We start from the raw sequence: 17,601 nt of genomic DNA, 5'->3' as shown, positions 1-17,601 counted from the left end.
TTTGTGCTCAGGACACTAAGAAACATGAGAAAAAAAATGAACGGTTTCTTTCTTCTCCCATTCTGATTGCGCTCATCTCAGCCTTACACTGCTCGAGTCCTGCCTAGGCCCTCAGCACTTGAGACATGAGGGGGCTGTGCCCAGAAAGGGACCATACCCAGTGGGGATACCCCACCAGGTGAGGGACCCTGCCTGAAGCCTTGCATCGTTTCTGTGGCTGCACGCCTCTCCCCAGGGTCCTGCAACATGCCAGGGCCTCACGCTCCTCACAGGGCCCCTCTCGAGAGCCTTCTCACACCTCCCCTTGCATCCCCACACCTTTTTCCTGAGCCCTGCACCCTCTGCAGACCCCCATACACCTCTTCAGGGACTTATTCCCTCCCTGCACCACCACTTCCCACCTTCCCAGGCACCCTTAGTATGATTTTACTTTCCAGAGAGAAATGCTGCTCTCCAGGGGCCACAAGTTTCTACAAGTAAGTATGAAGCACTGCATGCCCACAGCTCGCTAAACCTTTGTTGCCTAGCTTTCTGGGAGGAATTAATTTTCAGGAATGAATAATGCCTCATGCCAATAAGCTCTGGGTGGCAGAAGAGCCACAGCCCTTATTCTGCGCAACTGAGATATTTCAGCCTCCTACCTTGGGATCCAGACACTGAGATCACTAACTTTCTAAACGGCCCCGAAGTATACCATGGTTCAGATGCCCTCTGTGAAGGACAGTGGTAGTAGGAACATTTGCTTGTTCACCTCTCATTTGTCTTATTCAGAGTGAGAAAAATAGTGAGAAAGGTTTTCAGAACCTCAATGCATGAGGAAAGCTAAAGTAAAACAAAAATATCTCCAGCAGGTAAGAACTGCTGATCTTGACTCTTTTTCCATAAATGTTTCCATTCGCTGTGTGTCATCTGGTGGAATACTGGAACTTTGAAATGAAATGATAATCAGCAATGTCACCTGGACCTGGTCTCCTGTGTGGTTTGAATGATGAAGCTCATTTTTTGATGGTTAGCTTAAACTTAGTCCCAATCAGGGCATGCTGGCTTGGGGCAGGGCTGAAAGCAGTAAACTGAGTACTTAATTTCTTCATAGTAAGCACATGTCTGCTCTGATTTAGTATCTAAAAGCAGCCAACTGAGAGTGCCCAAATTCAATAGTGGATAATTGTTTGGGGGAAAAAAAAACCACCAGTGCTGCATACACTTCGACACACAAAACCTGGCACAGAGATATTGAAGCACAGCTCAAAGCATAAGTTTCTTTATTAGTTGTTTTAGTTATTAATAGATCTTCTCCATTAGCCTGTGCCCAGCAGCAGCTAGTGCCAAGAGTTGATTGAGTGAGAGATGCGGGAAATTTGGGAGTGGGTGATTATTAAATCAGCTTCCATAGAAATGCTTCTGCCTTCCCCTGTCCTCAGGAACAGGTTTAGATGTTATTTTTAGAGAGGTATAATTCAAGAACTGCTAGACCAAGCCATTTCAGATTTTGAAGAAACTACTTAGCTGCAGACTAAACTGTAGATTTTAGCAGACAACATCAAAACTGAGTTTATAGATGATGCTGTCATTCCAAAGGAAGGCATAACTGAGTATTGGAGTGCCTTCTGGGCTGCACAGAGCTTTCTGATTTAGTGGAGTTTTACAAAAGCTAACAGCAATCTGACATTTATCTGCCCCTCAGCACTTTAGTTAACAGTTCCTGTAGTCTGTAATTGATGGACAGGATCAATAAGGTTTAGCATGCTATAAGGCATATATATGAATGTTTATGCAGTGACTCAAGCATTAAATTAGTCATGAAAAGAAGTAAAATAAGTGACATGGTATTGAGATTACTGAGGTTCATCTCCTGCAAAATGTCAGGATGGGACCAAATATATAGAGCTTGGAGTGTCTCCTACTATTTTACCAAGAAAAATAATATGCAGACAACAGTTGTGCTTGCTGTTGAGACAATAACATAAACTTCTACTAAAGCCCCTACTGATCTAACTGGTAAATTAGTGTTCCATGTATATATCGTGAACAAAATTACTACAAGTAATGGAAACTAAGAAAACTAGTATTAAATATTGTAATAGCATTGACTCTATAATTATTTTTTCCTCATTTTAGTAAAAAGTTCCACATTTTCACTGAAAAGCCTCTAGCCTGTATTTGGGAAGCAGGCCAGACAAAAGCAATTTGCAAGAAGTACAGAAAGGTGCTGAGGTCTGCAAGTCTCTCCTGCAAGTCAGCAACCCTCCTTTTCCAATTAATAATTCCAAAATGCATCTCATCCATTACCATCCATTAGCCTTCTTTCTGAGTTCTGACTGAAGCTAGCAACAGTCCCCCGAATCTTCCATTCTCTTAAGTTCAGTAACAATAGATGATAGCAAGGTTTTGCAGCTTTGGGCATCTGGCAGCCATAAAGATGACTGATTAATTTCAATGAGTAAATTACTTTATACAGCTACAGGTCATGCTATAAGCCTCACATCAGTCTAAGAGAATTAAAATTAATGCACTGAATGAAATAAGAATAATGTTCAAATTATGATCAGTCATAGGAGTCATTTGAGAGTCGTTCAGGAGTTATAAGAGTTCAAATCCAGATTTCAGACTTGATTCAGGCATTCTGTTCCTGCAGCATGGGAGAGCAAAACCTGGAAGCTCTGTGCGTAGATCTGGGAAGTGAATATTGTCTCCACAGTGGTATAGGGATAGGCTTTTTTAGAATGAAAGCTTATCTGCATTAACACTGTTATTTCACAAACTGACAGGGAATTCATTTATTAGAAATGCCCATTTTAATCAGTTAGCTCATTTTATATGAGATAGCAATGAGGCACATGGCAACAAAGCTGTTGTCTTCTGGATGTTCATTTCACTGGACTATTCTGTGATTCATTGATTCCCACAAGCTTTCCAGTATAGTTTGTCAACATTATAAAGGCTTCAAATCTGAGCTAATTGACATGCAGAAAAGGTTGCTTTATTCAACAAATTCCCTAAGCTAAGAGGATCCTGTAGCCTGTTCTGAAAGTCTCAGGCCAAACATCAGGAAGCAATAAACATAAAAGCTTAAGCAAGGAAGTTTAAGCGAGATAAATACAGCTATTGGACAATATCCAATCCGAAAACCACACAAAGACAATGATATTATAAATTCATTAAAGTGTTTGAAAGTATAACTGACTGTTTCTTGATGTTAACATTTTATTTTGTATGGGTATATCCCTAATTTAGTCAGCTACCACATGCTGGCCTTAATTTCCTTCTCCAAGCCAACAGAACAGAAAAGTGATAGAGAAAAGATTGTGTGTCTTGCAAATTAGCTCAAGAGCATGACTTGGTACATCAACATTTTCACAGAAAATGTGGAGATGCTTGTGGGAGTAGGAGACAGGAACTGAAGTTGACCTCACTGGTGGAGGCAGGTAGGGAACAGGGCAAATATGAGGAAGTGTAGAAATCTTGCAATCTACAGGAACTTGGGACTGAGAAGTTCAGCAGAAGCAGTGACTATATTGCTGTCTGAATGACAGTAAGGACTGTGGCAGCACTTTGCTGAAGCACCTGTATTTTATAGAGAGATATATAATGCATGGATCTCAGTTACTTGAATTAAGCCTGTTTTAATACAACTATGTGTTTCTCAGTTTAATGTGCCAAATGAATCTTCATAGCCTGCCCATTGTTAATTGCTTTATTTGTTTTTTCATTGTTGTGTCTATTTTTCTTCCACTGAAACACTAAAACTCAGTTTGTAACAAAGTTGTTAAACTGGATGCTGGTTTCACTTGCTCTGCTCCCTAAAAAGTCATCATAAACTAAATCTCAGCAATAAAAGGAAGAACTGCATTTAGGGATTTTTATTAGTAGTAGTGAACTTACTGATTTATAATGGTTTTACTTGGGCTGGCCGGATTCAAGAATAAGAGGTCTGTATTATATTAGGGCACTTCTTTCCTTCACTTGCAATTTACAAGACATAAAGCAGAGATAGATGAGTTTTTACCCCATATAAGGTTAAGCATCTGTCCTTCTGAAGAACTACATATCCTAATTGATACAATTTCATTACTTAATAGTAAAGACTAGAGCAGAAATTCAAAAACTGATAAGTGCAGTGGTTTGAGAAGTAACTTGGAAAACAAGATTTCAAACAATACTTTCAGAAATGATGTACTCAGACAAAAAAGCCTCCTTTTTCTTCCTCCCCTTCTAAGCTTTTAAGTTGGTTCATATTAACTACCTCCTCTTCTCAGTTTAGTAAAATGCTGAACCAAGTATATCTGCTTTGTCCAACTCTATACATTAAAGCTAGGCCTGAAACAAAATATGAGTCTCCTTTTTTCTGACACAATTGTGAGTTCTATACTCAGGAGCCATATTAGCACATTAAAAAAAACAACAACAAACTCTTTAGTATTGCTAGTGTTTTTTATAACCTTCCTCTTTTCCCCTTCTTGGCTCAAAATCACTCTGAATTCTGTTCTTTGCTGACATCTTACACTAATGTACTGTGAGACAAAGAGGGGGCTCAGTTTGGTGCATTTTCAGTGTGCAGGAAATGAAAATGCTTGTTTCATTTATGTCTTTTTTTAAGTTGTCAGCATAAAAGGAAAGGGCAATAAAGCGCAAGAGTGTCAATTAAGGATTTGGGATGCAAGGAATTCTAGAACAGGAAAGACATGCTTACATATTTCTACAGGAAGACGGCCTTGTATTTTCTTCACGTTTGTGCCAGGTATAGTCTATTCATATAATTTGCATCAGGAAAGCACATTTTCTATTCTGGTGCTCTGTCACACATGTGAACCCTCTATCTCAATTAAAGTACCAGGTTTTCCTGGCTAACATTGGCATAAATATTTCTCAACAAAGTTGGCTTTTGAACTAATAATGTTAAAATATTTGGGAGGCAAAATGTGTACCTGGCCAGATTTGTATCCCATGGACAGCTGTGGTCCTGGGATGTTTGATTTGCAGGATCTGAAATCTTCTGAACTTACTGGACAGCTTTCAAATGCATTTCATAAGCGCTAAATTTACCAGAATCATAAATGGACAGCAAGAGCTTTGGGCATGTTGAGAAATGTCTTTGCAGAAGTAGAAACCATGTGAAAGGCCTGTGCCTCATAATATTAAGATTGCACAACAAAGACACTAAGTTTTATAGTCCAGTGTTATACATGGTGTCTGAATGCTTGCAGCTGATCTCTTTTAAAAATAGATCAACAAAGACTTCTGTCAGCCACTGCCATTTTCATGTTGAAGGTAGCCAAATCTTTGGTAATCACTTTGCTGCTGTCACATGACAGTGCATTCCTCAGTTGTGGAGACGCAAGTGGCAGAATGTTTACTTGCCAGTAATTCGAGAAAACATCTTGACAGCGCTGCTGCTGTTAGACATACCGAAATGCTTTCCAGTGGATTTAGAATACAAATTATTTTCTGTCCTTTTAATTATTTTGGTTACTTTGGTCTATAAAAGTGGGGGGGGGGAACTTTCACAAATAAATGTAATTCACAAACAGGATTTCCTTTGTCAAAAGTTCTCAAAAGAGTGAATGTACTAGTGGAGCTTCAGGGTAATGAAGATTGGCTTGATAAAGTCTTGACTTCCGTCCTACAACTCAGGCTAGCCAGGTCAGATGCTTGGTTCTTGCATCCTTCCCTGTATTTGAAGCATTTCCAATTATATGACCTAACAGTTTGGAAATAGACACATATGTCACTTACATGGACATACCTCATTTCAAATTGTTTTGTTTTCAAAAATACAGGAAATTAAATATAAAATTGTCCCATCAAAATATTAGTCCTCATTCAAGTTCATGAAACCAGTTTTAATTGCTCATGGCTGTTAAGTTGCTTCAGCATCTTGTTATTAACTATACTCAAACTCTGTTCACCAAGGACTTAGGGAATGTAAAAGTTCAGTTCTAAAATACCACTGATGTTTGCATTTCACAGACGTGCCACATGCTGCAAAGCCATAGCCTTAGTTCAGCTCCAGCACCTACCTCAGATTACTTTCTCCAGCTGGACTCCCAACAGCTGGTAGAGGTTTTAAGGCTTTCATCAAATCACTAACCTCCTCTTAAAATATCAACGCTAGCTACTATCTGTCTGAAAAAACTCTACCCCCTAAAGCTCCTGTATTCACTCACTTTGGTGCTCTACCCCTTTCTGCAACCTGTAAAAAGCTCTTAGAGACTGAGCCATTAAAGTCTTAACTGGAGAGCTACCGATCCCAGAAACAGGTACACATCACCTCCCTAGCCACCGGGCATGAGGCTCAGCATTTATTTGTGTTTGGAAGTTCCCCTGTTCTGTCTGAAGGTCTGAAGCAGTTTCTTAAAGACAGCTGCCCATCTGCGTGGGGAGGGTCTGCAGGTTTGAGGGTCTGCAGGTTTGCTCTCTATGACTCACACGTGGTGGAGAGTGGAGGTGTATCCTGCCCTCACGCCCTATCATTTATGAGGTGGGAGAGAGAAATTATAAAGCTGGAGCGGGGGAAAACACGCAGAAGTAATGGGCTGTCTGAAGCGCGGCTGGGAAAGGGGCAGTTTAAAGAGGTGCTGGCTTAGCATGTGCCCAGCAGCTGGACAGCCGGATGCCGCCGGAGGCGAGATGCGCCGCGAGGGAGGCGGGTCCCGTTGCTGGACTTTGGCCCGGAGCCCGGTGTGGGAGGGATGAGGCGGCGGCCTCTTCTCCGCCCTCCATCCCCTCTCCCCCGGCCGCCGGGCCGCGGGCCACTCGCATGGGGTGTCGCGGTGCAGCGCAGCGAGCCGGGCCTCCAGCGCTCGCCGACGGAGCCGGGGACGATGCTGGCGGCCGCGGCCCTGTGCGCCGCCGCGTTGGGCTGGGCTGCGGGAGCGCGGCTGCTCAGCGGTATGTACGGGGTGGCGGGCGGGCCCTCCGCTGGCCCGGCTCCGCTGAGTGGGGACGGCGCCGAGGGTCCGGGGAAGCGCTGGGTACCGGGCAGGGGGCTGGCGGCCCGGCCGAGACTCGTCCCCTGGCCCGAGGGGGGATCGGCTGGCTGGTAGAGCCGTCGCGACATAGGCGACGCTACCTAGAGCAGTGATTTTTTTCTCTCCTAACTCCCAGCGGCAGCTAGCCCTGCCCAAGAGAGATCTCCACATCCTCCACTCTGGGTGGGAGCAGCCCTTCGTTCCTGGCTGTAAAAGGGGTACGCTGGTAGTCCAGTTTCATTTTCCTCTTCTGATAAGAAACCCTTCTCTGCTGTATTTTTGCCTCAGCCCTAGGAATTTCCAGTGACGCCCTGGCTAATGGAACCACTTTTGTCAGTGGTAACTACCAGCCTGGCTGAGTTTCCAGACAACACCAGATTGTCTTACTCTTCCTCTACAAAGTGTTCCTTGAGTCTCGTCTCCTGATTTTGTGCAAAGGAATGTTGCCTATTTAGATGCCTTTCATGGGAATAGATGACATACGGCAGCTCAAATTTCAACCAGCAGTAATTTTTGGATGTAGTACCCAAACTAGTTAAGTCTAGTCTGGTTTTAGGGTACAGAACAGCCAGTCTGGGGGAAGTTTCTGCCTGACATGATATTTAGCAGAAAGCCTGAACACTGTCACCCATGAGATGTTTATGTTAATCTAATATAAGGCAAATAGCTTTATTATATCTATAAATCCATTTTTAATTCTGCGAAGCTCTTGTCTGCAGTAGGACTTTTGTGGGAGTGATTTGGAGGACTCTGCTGCCAGCTGTGGGGTTCAGGATGTATTTCTATTCATGAAATTTATACTTCTCAGTATAATTGACTTATCCGTAGTCTTGAATTATCGAGGCTCAGCAGGCTTTGAGGCAGATCCCATCTAGGCAATGAGGAGATAGCGGGAAAACATGAGGAACCCTTTCAGCATTGGTTAGAGCTACACATCCATTTGACTTCTTACATAAATTATACTTGGGAACCTAACCAGCAGTGAAGTCTAGACAGTAATCAAGTACAATAGATTTTCCCCTAGTTGAAAGCAGTGGCAAGTTTGTCTGAGAAGACAGATTTTCTGCCAGTTAATGCAGAAAAAAATATGTTTGTGTATCGGAAAAGAAACCAAGTGCAGTTTGTGACACTGTTTCTAGACAGTTGCTGCTGTTAACAACAATGTGATGTCTCAGTAACTTTCTTATGTCTCTCACAATAGCAGTGGACATATCCCTCAGAAGAGGTAAGCTCTTTTTTCTTTTTCAACAAGCCTGCATAAGTGTTACATTACGGAGGGAAACATAGGTTATGCCTAAAGATGTATTTTTAAATACTGCTTTTGCGGTACAGCCAGTTTTATGTGTAAAATGGCAGCAGATTCTGTGCTTCTTAGGACTGAACTGCTCGAAAATTCCAGTGAAAAGGTGTTTAAAGTCTCACTTTTAGAATGGCTGTAGAAGAATAAAGAAAAGGCAGCATATGGAGGGGTTCATAATGACCTGTCCTCGCATCCCATTTGTTCAGAGTATGTTGCAAATGTTGCTAAATGTTTCTCTGCTATAAAAACATTTAGGTTAGCAGATTGTGCCTGCCCGGTGCTTGAATAGAAATATTTACTAAGTAAAACAAAACTGTTTGTTTGCACAGTCTAAATATTGGGACTCTTCTGCTGAGAAACATACAAGTGCATAATTTTAGATTATGTATCTTTTCACTTTGATCTTTCCTTTCTTTGTAATCAAAATAAGCCCCGCTGCTTCATGCATGAGAAAGTCCTTGGCTTACGACAGTCTGAAAGCAGACATTGTTTACTTCCTGGGCAGTCAGTAACATGACAGTGCAGAGCAATGCTGACAACTGTACTGTGTGAACACATCGTAATACACTGAGTGTACGCTCCATGAAAGTAGCACATAAACCCCAGAAGATAAATTATCTCTGCTTCTGTAAGGGGATCTCTAATTCTAGCCAATTTAAGTCCTTAAAAATAATATTAATTTAAAAAAAAGCCTTCTTGAACCCTTGTTATACAGTGTGAAACTCAACCAAATGGAAGTATTAGCATTCAGGTTTGCTACTAACAGCCGCAGTTTCTGTAACAGGTCTTTCCATTTCTGCAGGACAGACAATTTGTCGTCGTGGAACAGAGCCACCGTGCTACAAAATAGTTTATTTTCATGATGCTTCACGCAGGATCAGCTACGAAGAAGCACAGCATGCCTGCAGAACTGATGGTGGACATCTAGTCAGTATTGAAACAGAAGCAGAGCAAAGACTGATTGAAAGATTCATTGACAGTCTCTTAGCTTCTGATGGAGACTTTTGGATAGGGCTTAGGAGGAAAAAGGAGGTAGACAACAGTACAGACTGCCAGAACCTCTACTTCTGGTCAGATGGCAGCTCATCCAACTTCCGGTAGGTACCTATGGGCAATTCTGGGAAGCAAACTGGCTAGGGACTGTCAACTGCCTTTAGCAGTCAGAAAGGATTCTTTCAAGAGTCAACCAGTGTTGTTCTAGCTGTCCTCTGTGTTCCTTCTGCAGTCACTGACAAGTGGTAGTATCTCTGGAGAGCAATTAATCCCACCCAGATGTAAGGGGTAGACAAATTACCCTTTGTAGACCCTGCTTTCTCTTTGCTGCATATGAAGCACCTAGAATGTCTAGCTTGGGGCTAGACTGGTAGTTTCTGATTGCTAAAAGGAGGTGGATGAACAAGTGATCTGGTCTTAAAAATCTCTGATTAGGCATGAAGAAAATGTATTTTGACCTGAAGGTCCCTCTGCTTCAGATTCCCTGAAGTTTTGTCCCTGGTGTCCTAAGCAATGGGCCTGTCTCTTTTTCCTTGCTGAGGGAATAGCGTTTTTTCCTGCTAGACAGTAAGATTGGAGAGCTTCAGTATTTATTGTAGACATGAGTCTTACAGCATTTGCTGTAGTTAAACTATAAATGCAATAACCTTTAAAACCAATACGAGTTTACTGGAGTTGTTTTCACTACTTTCACATTTCTGTTCAGCATAGAACCAAAACGTGTTTAGCCTCAAAAGTTCTGCTTGATTTGACATGTGTGGGGTTTATTTCCATATTGAATACCTTGGTGTATCTGGAATTACTTCTGTTGTCTTGATCAGCTTTCATGAAGTGCTCAGCACTCCTACTTTTACACAGTGGAAGTGGGGGGTGAGGGTGGGGTGGGGTGTGCTGAGCTGTCATCCTCTTAGATTCTGCCCTTTGTGGTGCCCTGTATGCTGTATTTCTATGTGAGCTTCTGCAGTATCATGGAAAGTGATGTCAAGTCTTACTTGACATGTTTGCTGTATTTTCTTAGGAACTGGTATGTAGATGAGCCATCCTGTGGGAGTGAAATCTGTGTTGTGATGTACTACCAGCCATCTGCCCCACCAGGTGTTGGAGGTCCTTACATGTTTCAATGGAACGATGACAGATGCAACATGAAAAATAACTTCATTTGCAAATATTCCCTTGGTAATGAGTCATTCTGTAGCTTTAAAAACCCAACCTGCTCACAGTCCCCAAGAGGAAGTATGAGAAAATTGCTATAACTGATAGGGAAACCCTATCTTAGATTTACTGGAAATATCTGGTGAGAGACAGATGTCTTTAGGTTCATGCAAGTCACGGGGAAAACAATCTCTGTAGCTACTTGCTTTGTGACTTCATGAATTCTCGGGGGATTTTTATAAAGCATTTGATACCTCAAACGTGGCCTGAGGGGCAGAGAATGCTGAAGAAGGGTGCTCATGCTATTAGACTATATTCAGTACACCTGGTCTCCCTAGTCAAGCTTATGACGAAACTGCATATATTTTTCTCTTTTAGAGAAGACAACGAGAGCTCCAATAGAGAATTCCCAGAAAGGTAAGTTACAGATATCTGAGCCTTTTTTTAATGACATGATAACTTTCAGTAAAAAATACCCTGTGACATTCATTGTTAAGAACAATCACACACTGAAAACTGCTATGCTAGAAGTATCCCTGCCGTTTCCTTGTGCTGTTCTATAACCCGTTCTGCAGGAACACGGTATTGCTGTTTGTTGATGCAGTATCTGGGACCACTGGTCATGCTTGCAGAAATTTAAGCAGAATAGTACCAATATACCTTGCACGTCTTTGCAGCTGACAGTCTCTTCAATCTCCTCTCACCCTCACTTTTTGATTCTTAAACTCTTTCAAATAACATCTGAAATATTGCTTCTTTCCAGGTGTTGCAACAGAACCCTTAAACCCACTATTCCCAAAAGAGCACCATAGAAAAGATGCTAATGTAACACTTGTGAAAGCCCAAGGTATGTTGTGTTTATTGGCTTCCATAATCTTGAAGATTTGAGCTTATTTTACTTTAACCTGCTTAAGTAGATGATTGGACTCTTAGACTTGCTGCCTTTGAGAAGGACATACTGTTAGATTATTAGCAAAACTAGAAGCCCATTGAGCTGTGATGATGCTGCCTCTTGCAGCAGTTAAGTTTTCTATGAAGTTCTGGGCACATCAAATGCAACTGGAAGTGAATAAAAGCTGGAATCTTATTTTCACCCCTAGAACCTGTTCAGAGTCTTGCCTACATCCTTATTCCCAGCATTCCTGTACTGCTGCTCCTCATAGTTGTTATAGGCATCTTCTGGTTTTGGCTTGTTGTGAAGAGGTAAGTGACATTTTTTGTGTAACTAGTGAATATATGATACCTTGTTCTGGAAATCATTTTATAGCTAGCATTAGAATTCTGCAAGATGCTCTGGAGAGGACTGTTTTCAGTCAAATATATGTTTAAACTGTGTCGTATTTCAGCCAAATAAATGTTTAAAAGGTGTTAGCTCCAGGCTAAGTAACTTGTGAAGTAAAAATTCAAGTAAATCACATTAGGCCATTTTACTATTTTCACAGACCTATAGTAGTTAGGGAATAGTGTAAAACAAGATGATGATTTTGAATTGTTAGCACTGAAGTTTTCTTATTAAAGAAAATACTTGAAATATCAGATCCCCTTAAAAAGTGAAAAACATATTGGAAATAAAAGGACATACATTTGGAGCAAGTAACGTTTCCCAGTTCCCTCTCCTTGCTTTCCTTGTGTGTACAGTACCTCTGATGGTGATGCTGGCTGTAGTTTTGGGAGTGTCAGTGTAGAGTTTTGCTGCCTCAGCATCTCAGCTGGCACCAGAATGCAAGGACTACCTCAGCAGGTCCTGCCATAGAACACACCTGGAAGCAAGCAATAACAAATGTCATCCGGAGTCCAGGCTCTAAGTGTCAGCTTTCCCCAAGGGCCATCATTACATTACTGAGAGGTGTGGTACTGTTTTGTATTTGCCTCTGTAAAAAATCATATGACTTGTCCCCTTTTCTCCATCCCTAAGGAGACAGGAGCAAATTGATGCAAGCCCAAAGGAGGAAGATGCATGGCTGTCTAACCACAGCAGAAACAGTCCAAATCTGGATATTTACAAAGTCATCAAGAAGCAATCAGAAGCAGATCTGGCTGGAACCAGGCCTGACACTAAGAATTCTTCCTTTCGTAAACAGGAAGATAAGGTGCTTGACAGTTTCCCCAGTGATTACAGTGGTGCAGCAACAAATACATCGAGTGGCTTTGTGACATTGACCAGTACTGAAAGTGGCTTTGTGACCAATGATATCTATGAGATGTGTGGACATCATGTGGGGAGGAGCAAGGAATCGGCCTGGGTGGAGAATGAGATTTATGGATATTAAGGAAATGGAACAAAACAAATCCTGGGATATGGATGACAAAGTGAATGTTGATACAAGCTAACCTGCCTTCCCTATGCACTTGTTTTAATAATAGTATACGTGATGTTTATCCTAGTTTTGCATTGTCCCTATATTCTTCTCTTTTTCTGAAAGAATATGGGTTTTTAAAGATCCAGACTGAAAAGAATGTATATATTTTGCTCTGCATCAAGTCTCCTGTCCCCTGGGAATGGCTTGTTATTTCTCTTTATTCTTTTTTTGTACTCCAAAGATATGCCTTTGAAACTAAAGTGCAATCAAAAATCTGTATTTATTTAACTGACCTTCAAAGGTGTTAAAAGTCACTAGTGACTGGATATATATAGATATATATAAACCTATGGTTTCTCATAGGTACTGATTGCAGCACTGTGGCCTCTGGAGTCTTTTTTTTTTCAGTACAGAGCCAGTTTGAGTTTGTGAATGGGGTCCAGCTGTTAATAAAGAAGTCATGAATGTGGGGTTGCATTCAGAGCTGTACAGCTTTTTGCTAGGGATCTTGGCATGTTTGTAGCTGCATATGTGTAGAAAACACTGCAAAGTCAGACCATTAAGACTTGTTTGTCCTGCCTGATCTGGCATCTCAACTGCTTCATCCATTGATTTATAGATTCTCAAGGCAAATATGTTCAGCTTTGAGTAAACCAGCACTGTACTTGCTCTGTTTTCAATTATTCCACCAATGGAATTGTTCTTTAAAAATGGAGTTTTGTTTGTATCCCATTGAACTAATAAGTGGGATTGCAACATAAAAAGCCAAGTATGTTGAATGTTTGGAAGCTGGATATTTGCACTGAAGGAAAGAAAGCATTTTGAGCATTATCATGTATCTGGGGCCATTTGGTTTCAGCTCCGTACTCTGTCTCAGTCTGCTCTTAACTATGAGTGCCTCAGTCCCATATGAAAAACAGAAAAAACAGCAATTCACAGGCTTACAGGGAAGCCTAAAATCTAATAATTGACTTTGAAGTGTTTTGGGGACTACAATAATGAGGCCTTGTAATAGATAAAATTGATGTTATTAACCAGCAGATCTGTGCAGCAATTTTGAAGCATGTCTAGAAGCTGTATAAAAATTTATTTGATTAAAATATATGGTTTGGTTAAGCAGCTCTGGCACCTAACCCTGTATGTAGCAAGTAATGTTTTTTACTTATTCAGTTAGATCACATTTGATCTTTTCACAAGCTAAATAAAAATAGTAGATGCTTGTTTATCTCTGCCTGCATTTAAAAGCTTCAGTTTTGACACTCTCTATTGGTTAGAGCTAAAACAAAGGTGCAGGTTGAGGCAATCTTGAGACCGTAAAATGCTTACTGAAGCCATAACTCCTCAGTATGCAGTTTTCAAAAGACGGTTACATCTTTGTTGTCTGGCTTTACACTAGCGATTTGCTAAGCTCTGGGTTTTGGATCCATCTGGGTTTTGGAGTTGTTTTTTCCTTTGATGAGAGACAAGGTAATGGAGGGAGAATGACCAAACGAATAAAGCATGTCAAACAGGAACACAAATATTACTCACCTATTGCTCTGCAGGTGAGTATTTCCGGCTCCAGGAGAGCAACATTCTGCTGCCAAACAAGTCTATGAAGCACCTGAAACACATTCAGCTCTTGACAGGGTTCCATAAAAGTTTGATCTTCTCCATTGCACAGGAATAAATAAATAGGGAAATGAAGCAAAACCAATTTGCATAAGCCACTGGGAAACAAAGTTGTGGCAAAGGCTTTGGCAGAAGGTGTTTAATGTGGGACTGAAACAACAACAGAAATGAGTGCATGACATGGCCATGATTTGTCCTGCCAATGCAAATATGCAGGAAGTCCTTTCTGGATCTGTGTGCTGTTGCTGTCTGCTATAAACCTGGAAATATTTTGGTTAGTTGCCACAGCTGCGTCTCTCATTTCCCAAATGCTACAGGTGAAGTTGATGTGCACAATGGCTGTCATGCGTATCTGTGGTGTCACAGAATGTCTGCCGATCTCGCACTGTTCCTCCACATGACTCAGTGGTGCAAGATGAAGCCCCTAAAAAAGTAGTCCCCTAAAAAGGAAATGAGATAAAAGTCTTCTGTTTTGAAAATGACACCACGTTTGCAACCATTTCTCCTGCAGAGCAAAAGCCTGGTTTAGGAGAATAGTCATTGCTGGATGCTTGCAGTGTCCGGGGTTTCTAATGCAGCAATTAGTGTTTTTATCAAGCAATTGTGTTTCTATCCACTTTGAGTCTTGTACACTTGATCTCTTCCCTTTTTTTTTTCTTGTTTTGGCAGACACTAAGCATCTTTTAGGCATTGAAAAATAGGAAATGAGATGAAAATGCTTGAGCCAGATGTTGGGGATTAGGTATGTAAGCATGTAAAGCTATATTTTGGCAACTAAGTGTGGAACTGCTGGCTTATTGAACTCAGGCAGAGTTAGCTGCATGTGCTCAGCTGGAACTTATTAGAAGGCAAGATAATTTTGTCATTTCTTTGCTATCTCCATTTAGTTGAGCACCACAGCCGTAGTATTCTGCGCAGGAACATTGACCACAAGAGGGCATGTTTGCTCCACAGTTTGTGTCATTCAATCGAGTCTTGGAAAGGGCCTGAAGAGCTCCTCTGTACGTACCACTGTGAGAAGCGCTTGGATCGCTTTCCTTGAAGCACAGCAAAAGCCATCAATGGCCGTTAAAGGCTGCTAGACAAAGAATGGTTTTGTGACTGCAGTTCTGCTAGCAGAGTTATTAAGAACTGTTTTTGTAACCTGAACTTTCAGGCCAAAAATGGCAGTGTGGTGACTAGCAGAATAAAGTTTCTACAAAAGTTTTCTATTGCAAACACAAAATCTGACTTAATAATTGATTTTACACCAGTCTGGTGAGACTTTACAGGATAAAATTGGGCAGAAAGCAAGTAAATGTTTTATTACTATTTTTTTTCTACTTATAATAAAGTGACTGTGAATAAGGCAACATTTTTGAACAGTGTTGTAAAAATTACTTTGAACACACCAAGTTTGCCTCATACTAGAATTCTTGACTGGTCAGTGCTTCGGGTTTCTGAAGAAAATGAAGCATCCTACAAGGTGAAACAGGGTGAAATCTCCTAAGTAGCAGTTTGGGATGACACCATTTTCTATTCAAGTAGGATTATGGTAAGCTTGCTCATGCACCTATCAATCATTTAAAAGGGTGGATGTCTGACTAACTCAAGTCATCAGTTAGTCATTGCTAGAGCTTCTTAAGGGGATAAATAGAACAGTAACAGCACAGTTATTATCCATAGCAGCCTAAGTCAGCAGCGTCATCTCAAAATGTCATTCCTTAGAGGAATCTCATGAACTGCAAGTGCAGTGAAGGACAAGCATTAACTTTTCACGGATGTCTTCAGTTCCCATTGCAGAACAGTCATTGCTGTTTTGACACGTAACAAATTTAACCAACTTTCCACATGTATGAGGCAGCTTTATCTGCAAGATGTGGATACAAAGGGAAAGCAAGAGGCAGAAGGTTGTTTCTTGCATTCTTCCACTCACTTTTTGTGGCAATACTGTTTTCTGCTATGTTTGCATGCACAGCACTCTGTGTTCATGAAAGGCCTGTGACTGCTGCTGAAAGTGCAGTTGATTCAGACACGTGTGCTCTTGTATCATCAGCTTTTAGACATGCTTCGTTTAGTCAGTGGAACTGAGCAAAGCCCCCAGGCACGATTCCTGGTATCCACATGTCAAAACGTACCAGTCTTCCAGTGTGAGATGGGTCAGGGGAGAGGGAGCGATGAGAGAGGGACAGGCGTAAACCAGGAGGGGAAAGGTTGCTGCAGAATTGAAATGAGCATGGCATTTTAAAGACAAAAGCAAGCTAATGTGTAAATACTGCAAACATAAAGCAGACTAGGTGGATGTAGTACTGGAAAGGAAATTTAACATAAAAGGCCTTAACCTTTTTCACTCTTACATTGTCAGCTCTGAAAGGCATCTAACCATGTTATGTCAAAGGACCTAAAAAAGCTTCCAAATCTGTCTTTCCAGGTGTGTAGGAAATGAACAGATTATTTCAGTTGGAAGGGACCCACAACAATCATCTGGTCCAGCTGCCTGACCATATTAGTGTAAAAGTTAAAGCATGCTCTTAAGGGCATTGTCCAAATACTTGTTAAACACTGACAGGTCTGGGGCATTGATCACCTCTCTAAGAAGACTGTTCCAGGGTTTGAGCACCTTCTCTGTTAAGAAATTCTTCCTAACATCCAGCCTCAACCTCCCCTGATGAGGGATTCCCACACAGTCTATCAGTGGATCCCAGGGAGAAGAGATTAGCACTTCCTTCTCCACATTCTCTCCTCAGGAAGCTGTAAGGTCACCCCTCAGCCTCCTTCTCTCCAAGCTAGGCAAGTCCAGTGTCCTCAGCTGCTCCTCACAGGATGTGTCTTCCAGCCCTTTCACCAGCTCTGTTGCCGCCTCTGGATGCATTCCAATACCTTCACATTCTTCTTAAGTTGTGGGTCCTAGAACTGCACACAGTGCTCAACATGAGTACTGCATAACAATAACCAGGATTTCGGCAGGCTGATGTACTAACAAAAGGCATCGTTCTGATCTGGAATAGCCTGGCCCATTGAAAATGCTGCTCACTGGTAGAGAGAGGGTGTTTCCCTCAGGATAATATATACTCAAGGGTCCCTGACCCAGGTGCAGTAGCCCAAGGCTCTTACTGTACCCTGGGGCTAGGGAGACCCTGATTGAGGGCTCCATTGAGAGTCACCTGGGTCTGGCTCGTTCCTCCTCCTCCTGCTAACGATGCGCTCAAGGTGCCTCCACCCCTCTACAAAGAGCCTCGCTGGGGGCGCAGCGGAGAGCAGGAGGAGAGCTGGGACGAGGCTCAAATCGCACCGCACC

The 17,601-nt window shown here is 41.8% G+C and overlaps 1 protein-coding gene across 3 annotated transcripts; it reads left to right on the top strand.

The window, feature by feature from the left end:
- Positions 1–6,647: 6,647 nt before the first annotated feature.
- Positions 6,648–13,940, top strand: LAYN (layilin). 3 transcript variants are annotated; one of them, XM_062608680.1, is made up of 8 exons: positions 6,648–6,888; positions 8,170–8,193; positions 9,071–9,365; positions 10,280–10,437; positions 10,792–10,830; positions 11,177–11,260; positions 11,514–11,616; positions 12,332–13,940. In XM_062608680.1, exons 1-8 carry the CDS (start codon positions 6,690–6,692, stop codon positions 12,681–12,683), a joined length of 1,254 nt encoding a protein of 417 aa, XP_062464664.1. In that variant the 5' UTR covers positions 6,648–6,689; the 3' UTR covers positions 12,684–13,940. The 3 variants fall into 3 exon arrangements, with proteins under 3 accessions (XP_062464664.1, XP_062464663.1, XP_062464665.1); XM_062608679.1 differs by having other exon boundaries at positions 6,654–6,888; positions 12,329–13,940; XM_062608681.1 differs by lacking the exon at positions 8,170–8,193 and having other exon boundaries at positions 6,657–6,888; positions 12,329–13,940.
- Positions 13,941–17,601: the final 3,661 nt, after the last annotated feature.

The sequence above is a fragment of the Pezoporus occidentalis genome, unplaced genomic scaffold (assembly GCF_034315485.1).
Source record: "Pezoporus occidentalis ecotype Australia unplaced genomic scaffold, CSIRO_AGI_Poc_V1 ctg130, whole genome shotgun sequence".
Taxonomy (NCBI): Eukaryota; Metazoa; Chordata; class Aves; order Psittaciformes; family Psittacidae; genus Pezoporus; species Pezoporus occidentalis.
Note: the sequence above shows the minus strand (reverse complement) of the source record. Positions and strands in the feature narration are given on the sequence as shown.

Coding starts and splice junctions, on each gene's coding strand:
- LAYN (XM_062608679.1), top strand. CDS start 6,690: ATGAGGCGGCGGCCTCTTCTCCGCCCTCCATCCCCTCTCCCCCGGCCG. Junction 6,889..8,169: donor GGGAGCGCGGCTGCTCAGCG/GTATGTACGGGG, acceptor CTCTCACAATAG/CAGTGGACATATCCCTCAGA. Junction 10,831..11,176: donor AATAGAGAATTCCCAGAAAG/GTAAGTTACAGA, acceptor GCTTCTTTCCAG/GTGTTGCAACAGAACCCTTA.